The 11,460-nt window shown below is 43.9% G+C and overlaps 1 protein-coding gene across 1 annotated transcript in view; it reads right to left on the bottom strand.

Moving 5' to 3' along the window:
* Positions 1-919: 919 nt before the first annotated feature.
* CAPN9 (calpain 9) overlaps positions 920-11,460 on the bottom strand; it is a 163,028-nt gene continuing 152,487 nt past the window's right edge. Inside the window, exons 22-23 of the mRNA XM_075863727.1 lie at positions 4,449-4,507; positions 920-1,039 (exon numbers count right to left, since the gene is read on the bottom strand). Of these exons, the coding sequence (XP_075719842.1) occupies positions 1,013-1,039; positions 4,449-4,507 (86 nt within the window). The 3' untranslated portion in view covers positions 920-1,012. The remainder of the gene's footprint in view (positions 1,040-4,448; positions 4,508-11,460) is intronic.

The raw sequence follows: 11,460 nt of genomic DNA, 5'->3' as shown, positions 1-11,460 counted from the left end.
TTCCACTACTGGAAAAGCCATGACGACAGTGTCAGCACCCGGTGACCGAGTGGACCCCCCCAAGGGTAGTGGGCCCGGGCACTTGCCCGGATTCGCCAAGTGATGATGCCGTTCCTGTTTCAGTTAATAGTTTTTATATCCTGCTTCTGTGCTGGCGTATTGCTATTAAGAAGTGTACTTTCTGACCTGGCTTGTCTGACCACATCTTCTGGATTCTCCTTCAAACGTGTTGCTGCTATTGGTTACGGAACCTTGGACTGCCAGACCGTTCTCCTGCCTTCCATTTGTGTAGCTCTCCTTCTAGTATTTTGAACCTTGACCAGTTCTTGACTCTGCTTGTGCCTCATCCTCTGGTTTTCTCGCTTTACAGACTGATACCTGGCAATGACTACTATCTGCCTCCCGTTTACACCTTTGATCTGCCTGCTCTTTAAAGTGCTTGTCCAGGATTCGAAAAACATGTCTGCTTATTTACAAAAGTCGTGCCACACCTGTCCACAGGTTGTGTGTGATATTGCATCTCAGAACCATTTACTTCAATGGATATTAGTTGCAATACCAAACACAGCACAGTTGTGGCACTGTTTCTGAAAGAAAGCAGACATGTTTTTGTAGTCCTGGACAACCCCTTTAACTACTCTGAGATCTGCAACCTGGGGATTCCCTGCAGCAAAGTCCACATCTTCGTACGGAGGTTATAGGGTGAAAACGAGGGATCCTTCACACTCCGCACCCCAGTATAGTCAGCCCCAAGCTGACTGCGGTTTCAGGTATTGGCACTAAGAGAACAGTAAGTAAAAGATTTTCTTAGATTTATAAATCTGACTTTTATATAAGAAATTAATGAAAACTCACACTTTGCTTTTTATTGTTACATGGAAAGCTAATTAACAGTGTCAAGAATCATAAATCCTGTATAATTAATATAATTTGCGACAAATACCAACTTGTCATTATAAGACAAAAAGAAACAGATTTTTATTCCAAAAAGCTGTTGATCCAGAATTTCTCTTTAGATGTTCATTGCAAGAGAGATGAACTGCAAAAGAAAGAAGAAAGTTAGGACTTCTGACCTCCATTACGCATCTAGTAATTGAATTTATGGTAGTAGAATTCTCAGAGTACAATATGTTCATGCCACAAAAAAAAATTGATAGTATTTTTTTAAGCACTCTTTTTACTCTTTTAAGAATCTTTAAGGAAGAGCCAGAATGTTAAAATTCAGAGTACACATTTGTTGCGAACTCTTGGGGATTTATGTCACTATGTCAGTATTTTTATTTAATTCTTACAATTTTTGTTTAAATTTTGTTTTTAGTACTTTTTTCTATTATTTTATTATTAATTTGACCACAACACCAATAAGTAAAGGAAAGGTAAGAAATATAGAAAATATAGGTAAATTTGGTAGGGACATGGAGTAAAGGTGTGTTCACATCAGCGTTCGGTTTCTGTTGATAAGTTACGTCAGACCTTTCAGTTGGAGGAACCCATGAACGGAAAGGCAAACGGAAACCATAGCTTCCGTTGCCAATGGTTTCGGTTTGTCTCCGTTCCGTAAGGTTTCGGTTTTTTTGGTTGACTACGCTATTGTTTCCGCCCAAGAAACGGAAACCTTACGGAACGGAGGCAGACGGAAACCTTTAAAAACTGAAGCGTTACCATTGAAATCAATGGTAATGCAAACGGAAGCTATGGTTACTGTTTGCCTTTCCGTTGACGGAAAGGTCTGGCAGAACACATCAACGGAAACCGAACGCTGATGTGAACAGGCCATTAGGAGAATTGTCAGAAGCATTGGTGGAAAAATTAAGGGGAGGGGATTTATGCAGCTTATCTTGGTCAGCAGAGTGCAACATTCTCTGTGAGGATCACTACAATTCAACATGTAAGGTTTCACACGTTAAGAATTTGGGAGTTGGGTGATTGCTCCTTCTAACATTTTCAATAAGTCTGCTTGTACTTTCTATTGGTGAGGTATTGGGAAGGAGGTAGACAAAGGAAATTGCATATAGTAGAAGGTAGTTGAAAGAACCTTCGGATAAAAAAAGTTATTCTTAGAAAAATAAAATATAAATAAAAATCAGTAATAGTTTTAGCTAGGTAAGATGTGATAGAGTTTTATTTTGACGTGTGTAGACTTGTATTTTATGCTTTGCCATTGTAGCAGGATGGATTCTTGACAAAATAATGTACAGTATAAGAATATAATCCTAGGGGTAGTTCACACAGAGTATTTTGGAGCTGTTTTTGACACGGAAACAGAGTCGGAAACAGCGCCAAAAAATGCCCAAAATCGCCTCCAATTGATTTCAATGGGAGGCCGAGGCATTTTATTTCCTGGGCATTTCCATCTCTGACCTCGCATTGACATCAATGAGGGGCAAAAAAAGTTTTCATGCAAAAAAATCCCTGTGAACAGGGCCTTAAAGTGGTTGTCCGGACACGGGACGGTTTTTCATACCGATGACCTATCCACAGAATAGGTCATCAGTATATGATTTGTGGGGGTCTGACATCCTTACCCCACACTGATCAGCTGTTCTGGCTGCCACCAGATGTTATGCAGTGATCGGTGTTGGAAGCAGATGGCTCCGTACATTGCATATCGGCTGTGCTGCAGAACTAAAACTCTGCTACTATTCACTTGAGTATGAGCAGAGCTGAAGTACTGAAGCACGGCCGCTATACTGTGACTGGAGCCATCTCATGGATAGGTCATTAGTATGAAAAACCGTCCTGTGCCCGGACAACCCCTGAATGATACAAAAATATACAATTGGTTAACCACTGACCCAACTTCAATTATCCCTGACATTGTGAGAAATATTATCATAGAAGGCATCAGTCTGGGTATCCTAACTGATCAACAAGATTAACAATTATGTGTGGATTTCTCCATAACCTTGATATTTCATGGACTTCCTAAAGTTCATAATAAAGAATTTCCTCCAACTCTTCACCCAATAATATCGGGTATCAGATCCCTCAATGAGAAGTTAAGTGAATGGTAGGACAATCTTTTACAACCTTTGTATTTACGCATACTAGGGTACATACAGAACAGTCAATTAGTCCAAAAGATGTTTAGTAATTTTGATTGGAGAGAGTCATATTTGTGGGTCATATGTGACATTAGTGCTTCATATTCGTGTATGCCACATGATTTAGCACTAGTATCACTTGCACGCTATGTTTATAAATACAGCCACTACATGAAGATTTAAGTGAATATGATGTTGCTAGATATCTGTTAACACTATTCCTTTGATTGTGAATTTTACTTACAAATCATTGGCGCACCAATGGGTGCAAAATTCTCACCATCTCTTGCAAATGTTTTTTATGGCATTGGTGGGAGGAGACATACATTTACTTTATACAGAATACTTTCATCAATAACTTCGCTTTAAAAAAACTTTAGATATGTCATAGAGACATAACAAAAGTATTTATCGGAGGGGGTCTAGGTCCCATTGTCGCTGAAAAGAAGGTGCAGAAACGCTGAGCTCTATGTATCTTTGGCTGTGATCTGCGCTCCTTGTTAGGCTGAAGACTGGCTCATACACAGTTTTTTTTAGTCAGTCTTCAGCCTAATAAGGAGAGTCAATCACAGCCGAAGGTGCAGGTATTTTGTCTGCATTATTTCTCAAACAACATTTGCTGTATTATGCATTCCTTATTGTATCCTGCTGCTTGATCAGCTTTCTGCAGTAAAGAGAACATTTTTGGAAAGTTCCTAAATTCTGCTGCAACCATATAAAAAAAATTACTTTTCATAAAAGTTTGCTCCATGCAATCTCTGAGTTGTACAGAGCTTGAATATGGCACATATTGGCTACATGCACACCACGTTGCTAAATTTCACATGGGTAATGTGAATCTAAACTGAAGGTAATTTTGCAGGTAAAATCCACACTCAATATTGCAGGTTTTTGTTAATGCATTTTTAGTTGCAGTCTTTACATTTGCGGATGTTAATACTGCGGATTTCGGTGCAGATTTTTTAAATAAACTTGTCATTTCCAATTCTGAGATGAAAAGGTAAAATAAATTGACGAGTTGCAGATTTTAAAATCCACACAGCCGGTCAATTTATGTGCGGAGAAATTCTGCAACCTGTAGATGAGATTACTTGAAATATCATTTTCTTGGCTGGTACTATATTATGCTGCGGTTTGCTGCAGGAAAATCAGTGTGGCAAATTAGTATGTAATACGCATTGCGTGCAGGTGGCCATAAAGTTCTGTACGTATTAATCCGAAGGAAAAGACAATAGTGGCATGCTCCATCAAATGCTGTATTAAAAAGCTATTTCTGTCATATGGCCCTGTATGAAGGCACCATGCAGTGCTTATGGCTCTGCAGCATGCATAAAGTCTTCATTTTAATTTTAGAATTGTAGTGTGAATAGTTTCTTCATTATTTTAAATTCACTTGGTCATTACCTCAGCATGGTTTACACTGACTGTGTCAGCTTTGCCTCCATCCAATGCTTTGAATACTCCTGAGAATTAAAACAAGGGGGAAAAAAAAATCTAATTAAAGTAACATAGGGAGTTAGAAAATGTGCATAACAAATTAGGGTTACATTATATAAATGTTGATTATGATCTAATACATGTCAGTGACTTTTGGTATATGAGAACTTTGATTTAAAGAAGGCCTCTAGTGAAAACACAACTTCCCATGTCTGCATTCCCCACCTAACTGTATACCACACTCTACACTTCTGTTATGTATACTATGCTTACTTTGTGAACTGCTGCCTTGTCTGTGCTTTAAAAAAGCCTCCATCTTGATTCCCCCAGCTTTCTCTTCCTCTTTGCTTTGCTATCAATCCCCTGATGCTTCAGCACAGCATCAGATGACCAGCTAAAGACCATATCATTTCTGCATGCTGGGGGACACTGATTATCATTCTCTTTATATTCTCCTAAATAGGCTGGGAAAAAAATATGTATACAGACCAGACGGCTGCACTATATTATTCTACATTACACATGTGTGACAGGAACCTGCGTGAGTATTATGGTAGCTGATGATAAAAGTTTCTGTCCCCCCTGTGCAAAACTGTGTGGTACAGGAACTGTTGAAGCCTGTGATGGGTGACACATAGCTCTCCATAAACTCAAGTTGAGAAAGCGTGTCACCGAGCCTGATTCACACGGCTGCTAAGCAACCATCCCAGTCTGTTATATAGAGATAGAAGTAGCAAGAAAAATAACAGGTGAGAGACTGACACATGGAATACAATAATGGTACACATGGGAAAGTTTAGTATTGGCTGGAGTGTCCCTTTAAGACATCGTTCACCATGACTAAAATGACTACAGCAAGGCATTGTTGCAATCTAATTTGGTTATAATATTCTTCTGTTTTTAGGCTCAATGTTTTGTGCAAAAGTTGGCCGAAGGAGTGTCTTACTTACAGAGTAGGTCCACCCTCCTGGTAAAATCTTATAGTCATAGCAAAAAAGAAAGTATACCCTCCCCACAAATCTATTTTTATTTATTAGGGTCTAAATAAGAAATGTGTGGTTCTCCACCAACTTCTACAAAGAAACAAATAGCCTGTGGAGAGCACATAAACAAAACACAATCAATTTTAACCCCTTCCCTCCATCCGCCATATATATACGGCGCTGTCTGTCAGGGCTTCCCGCAAAGCACAGTACCATTACATCGCGGTGATAGTGCGGGCTCAGGAGCTGAGCCCGCACCATCACCGCTGGGTGCCAGCTGTATGTTGCAGCTGGCACCCTTAGGTAACGGCCTGGACCAGAGCTAGCATTGTATCCGGCCGATTAAACCCTCAGATGCTGCGTTCAATAAAGATTGCAGCATGTGAGGAGATTTTAGCCACCGGCACCACAGCAACGTGATCGCTGGATTGTCGGTGGCTGCAATGGCAACCGGATGCCTAATACTGGCCTCCCGGTCAGCCATCAATGGAAGCCTCCTATGCCCTGCTCGCCGGCGGGGCCTAAAAGGCTTCCGGTATCATCGGCAAGATGGTGCCGGCTCAGCTTCCGACTCAGAAGCCGGTGTCATCAGCAGTGGGTGTCCGCTGTATGTTACAGCGGACATCCTGCTGTAACGGCAGGAACCGGAGCTAGCCCTGATTCTTGCCATTAACCCCTTAGATGCAGCGATCCAAAGTGATCGCTGCATCTTAGTTATTTGTAGCAAACCGGCAGCCTGCCATGCGATGGCAAGGATGCCGACTGCTACTATGGCAACAGGAGGCCTAACAATGGCCTCCTGTCTGCCATTACGGAAGCCGATTAGGCCCCGACCGGAGCCGGAGCCTGATCGGCTTGCTGTCAGTGAACAACTGACAGTTCTAATACATTGCACTACATAGGTAGTGCAATGTATTAGAACATCAATCAAACAGTTGGCATTCAAGTTCCTAGTGGGACTAAAGAAAAGTGTAAAAAAGTAAAAATTTCAAGTAATAAAACACGATTGCCCTTTTTCACTTATCAAGTCATTTATTATTGAAAAAATAATAAAACCATACATATTTGTTATCGCCACGTCCTGAACTATAAAAATATAATGTTATTTGTCCCGCGCAGTGAGCACCGTAAAAAAAAACTAAAAATAATGCAAGAATTGCTGTTTTTTGGGTCAGTTTGTCTTTCAAAAATTAAAATAAAAAGTGATCAAAAACTCGCAGGTATCCAAAAATGGTACCTATAAAAACTATAGCTCGTCTCGAAAGGAACAAGCCCTCAAACAGCTCCGTTGACGAAAAAATTAAAACGTTATGGCTCTTACAGCTTGGCGACAGAAAAAATACATTCTTTTTACAAAAGTAATTTTATTATGCAAAAAGTTGTAAAACATAAAAAAGTGCTATAAATTTGGTATCGCTGGAATCGTACTGAACCGCAATTTATGAGGCGTGGTGAACGCTGTATAAAAAAAACTAAAAAACGATGCCAGAATTGAAGTTTTTTTGGTCACCTGGCCACCCAAAAAAAAAGGATAACAATTGATCAAAAAGTCGCATGTACCCCAGAATGGTACCAATAATAAATACAGCTCGTCCCGCAAAAAAACAGTCCTCATACCACTACGTCTATGAAAAAATAAAATAAGTTAAGGCTCCAATATGTCAGGAAAGAAGAATATGCAGTTGTGCAGGCCCGAGGGGAACATTTCTTCTGTTTCAAGTGGCGATTTATCAAGGCCCTATAATTAGGGTACCAGGAAGGGTAGGGCCCACATATATCTGCTGGAAGCGAGGGTGCCCGTATTATACCAGGACAACACTTCCCAGCAAAATTCCCCAAACTGCAAAGGTGCGGAGTGTGGACCAAAAGGGGATAAGAAAGGACATTTATCAGTGCAACACCGGCCTGTGCAGAAAGGATTGTTTCATAGCATAACAAATATTTATGGATTATTTTATTGTTTACCCCATTATTACACCACCTGACTATACCCCTGATGTACTCTGCCAGCTTACATGTACCCCCACATTATAAACTGAAATACCAGTAAAACTCAAAACAAAACTACTACCAAGCAAAAACCATTATTCAAAAGCTAAATGGCGCTCCCTCCCTTTTGAACCCTACTGTAAAGGATCTGCCAGGCACAGCTTCGGGGTTAACTCCCATAATGAATCAGTCAGCACCTGAATCTACATCCCTGAGACTGACTCCAGCTTCCACCACTCAGGCTGGCAGGCTTAGGAGTGGGAGAGCCTATCGCAACCTGGCCAGACTCAGCTAGCTCCCGCCCTCGGTCTATTTAAGCCTGCCCTTCCTGTCCCTCGTTGCTTGTGATTCTTTTCGTGTGGTTTCCTGGCCCAGCTACAGCTCCTTCTATTTTGATCCTGCTCCATACAGACCCTGGCTTACTGACTACTCTTCTGCTCTTCGTTTGGTACCTCGCACACTCCTGGCTTGACTCGGCTCGTTCACCACTCTGGTTGCTCACGGTGTTGCCGTGGGCAACTGCCCCTTTCCCTTGCTTGTATTCCCTTGTATGTTTGTCGTGTTTGTCGTGCACTTACTGAGCGCAGGGACCGCTGCCCAGTTGTACCCCGTCGCCTAGGGCGGGTCGTTGCAAGTAGGCAGGGACAGAGTGGCGGGTAGACTAGGGCTCACTTGTCCGTTTCCCTACCCCCCGTCATTATATAATCACAAGCCCATACCTAGTCTACCCTGGTCCCTGACACCACTATGGACCCCCGTGAGACCCTGGCTCAGCAAATGCAGGGTCTCTCCCTACAGGTCCAGGCCCTGGCTCAGAGGGTCAACCAGCCTGATGCTACCTTGGTAGTTCCCCTCACCTCACCTCTTGAACCCCACCTCAAGTTGCCCGACCGGTTCTCAGGGGACCGGAGGGCTTTTCTCTCCTTTCGGGAGAGTTGTAGGCTTTACTTTCGTTTAAAGCCCCATTCCTCAGGTTCTGAGAGCCAGCGGGTGGGTATAATTATGTCCCGGCTCCAGGAAGGGCCCCAAGAGTGGGCCTTCTCCTTGGCTCCTGACGCCCCTGAACTTTCCTCCGTTGATTGTTTCTTTTCTGCTCTCTGACTTATTTATGACGAGACTGACAGGACTTCCTTTGCCGAGAGTCAGCTGGTGACCTTACGTCAGGGTAAGAGACCTGTTGAGGAGTATTGTTCTGACTTTAGGAAGTGGTGCGTAGCTTCTCGGTGGAATGACCCTGCCTTAAGGTGCCAGTTTAGGTTGGGTCTGTCGACTGCCCTGAAAGACCTGCTAGTTAGCTATCCCTCTTCTGACTCCCTAGACCAGGTTATGGCTTTAGCGGTACGACTTGACCGACGTCTCAGGGAACGACAACGTGAACGTTTATGTGTTTTCTCCTCCGACTCCCCCATGATGCCTCCCGAAGTTCCGTTGCTTCGTTCCTCCCCAAAAGACTCAGAGATACCTATGCAACTCGGGGCCTCCGTGTCCCCCCAACAACGTAGAGAATTCCGCAGGAAGAATGGTCTCTGCTTCTACTGTGGGGATGACAAGCATCAAGTGAACAACTGTCCTAAGCGTAAGAATGCAGCCAGAGAACTTCCGCGCCTAAGTGATCATCGGGGATGTCACTTGGGCGCACAGGTATTTCACGGGAAACGTACTAAGATCTTGCTTCCCTTTCAGGTCTCTTTTGGTGGTAGGTCTGCTACAGGCAGTGCCTTCGTGGATTCAGGGTCCTCTACTAATATCATGTCTGTGGAATTTGCTATGTCTCTTGCTATGCCTCTGATTGATTTGCCTAAACCTGTCCCGGTAGTGGGTATCGACTCCACTCCTCTTGCTAATGGTTATTTTACACAGCATACCCCTGTTTTTGAACTCCTTGTTGGCTCCATGCATTTGGAGCAGTGCTCTGTACTGTTGATGCAGGGATTATCGTACGATTTGGTTCTAGGCCTTCCCTGGTTGCAGTTGCATAATCCCACGTTTGACTGGAATACTGGGGAGCTAACCAAATGGGGTAATGAATGTTTTACGTCATGTTTTTCTGTTAATTCTATTTCTCCCCCTGAGGAGGCGAACACGCTACCCGAGTTTGTTCAGGACTTCGCTGATGTTTTCTCTAAGGACGCCTCCGAAGTGTTACCTCCTCATAGAGAATACTATTGCGCTATCGAATTGGTACCAGGAGCTAAGCTTCCTAAAGGTAGGATATTTAATCTTTCTTGTCCCGAACGTGAAGCCATGAGAGAGTATATCCAGGAATGCCTGGCCAAGGGTTACATTCGTCCCTCTACTTCTCCGGTAGGTGCTGGCTTCTTCTTCATAGGGAAGAAGGATGGTGGTCTTAGGCCATGCATTGACTACCGTAGCCTGAATAAGGTCACGGTAAGGAACCAGTATCCCCTTCCGTTGATTCCTGATCTCTTCAATCAGGTTCAGGGGGCCCAATGGTTCTCTAAGTTGGATCTACGGGGGGCGTATAACCTTATCCGCATCAAAGAGGGGGATGAGTGGAAGACTGCGTTTAACACGCCCGAAGGCCATTTCGAATACCTTGTCATGCCCTTTGGGTTGTGTAATGCCCCTGCGGTCTTCCAGAATTTCATAAATGAGATTTTGAGAAATTACCTGGGGATATTTCTTGTAGTGTACCTTGATGACATACTGGTGTTTTCCAAGGACTGGTCCTCCCACATTGAGCATGTCAGGAAGGTGCTCCAGGTCCTTCGGGAAAACAAACTGTTTGCCAAAACCGAAAAATGTGTGTTTGGGGTACAGGAAATACCATTTTTGGGTCAAATCCTCACTCCTCATGAATTCCGCATGGACCCCGCCAAGGTTCAGGCTGTGGCGGAATGGGTCCAACCTGCCTCCCTGAAGGCGTTACAGTGTTTTTTGGGGTTCGCTAATTATTACAAGAGATTTATTGCTAACTTCTCGGTCATTGCTAAGCCTCTTACGGACCTCACTCGCAAAGGAGCTGATCTCCTCCACTGGCCTGCTGAGGCTGTCCAGGCTTTTGAGGTCCTTAAGAGGTGCTTTATCTCGGCCCCGGTGCTGGTTCAGCCCAACCAAATGGAGCCATTTATCGTGGAAGTTGACGCATCTGAGGTGGGAGTGGGGGCTGTCTTGTCCCAGGGTACCAGGTCCCTCACCCATCTCCGCCCCTGTGCCTACTTCTCCAGGAAGTTTTCGCCAACTGAGAGTAACTATGATATTGGCAACCGCGAACTCTTAGCCATTAAATGGGCATTTGAAGAGTGGCGCCACTTCCTGGAGGGGGCTAGGCACCAGGTAACGGTCCTTACCGACCACAAGAATCTGGTTTTCCTAGAATCTGCCCGGAGGCTAAACCCGAGACAAGCTCCATGGGCGTTATTTTTTACCAGATTCAATTTTTTGGTTACCTATAGGGCTGGGTCTAAAAATATTAAGGCTGATGCACTGTCGCGTAGCTTCATGGCCAGCCCTCCTTCGGAGGAAGATCCTGCTTGTATTCTGCCTCCAGGTATAATCATTTCCTCGATCGATTCTGATTTAGTCTCTGAAATTGCTGCTGATCAAGGTTCAGCTCTCGGGAACCTTCCTGAGAACAAGCTGTTTGTTCCCCTGCAATTCCGGCTAAGGGTACTTAGGGAAAATCATGACTCCGCACTATCTGGTCATCCAGGCATCCTGGGTACCAAACACCTCATTACTAGAAACTATTGGTGGCCTGGGTTGCCTAAAGACGTTAAGGCCTACGTCGCCGCTTGTGAGGTTTGTGCTAGGTCCAAAACTCCCAGGTCCCGACCAGCGGGCTTACTGCGTTCGTTGCCCATTCCCCAGAGACCTTGGACACATATCTCCATGGATTTTATCACCGATTTGCCTCCATCCCAAGGCAAGTCGGTGGTGTGGGTGGTAGTAGACCACTTCAGTAAGATGTGCCACTTTGTGCCCCTCAAGAAACTACCCAACGCCAAGACGTTGGCTACCTTGTTTGTCAAACACATCCTGCGTCT

Source organism: Rhinoderma darwinii, chromosome 4 (genome assembly GCF_050947455.1).
Source record: "Rhinoderma darwinii isolate aRhiDar2 chromosome 4, aRhiDar2.hap1, whole genome shotgun sequence".
NCBI classification, from domain to species: Eukaryota; Metazoa; Chordata; class Amphibia; order Anura; family Rhinodermatidae; genus Rhinoderma; species Rhinoderma darwinii.
Note: the sequence above shows the minus strand (reverse complement) of the source record. Positions and strands in the feature narration are given on the sequence as shown.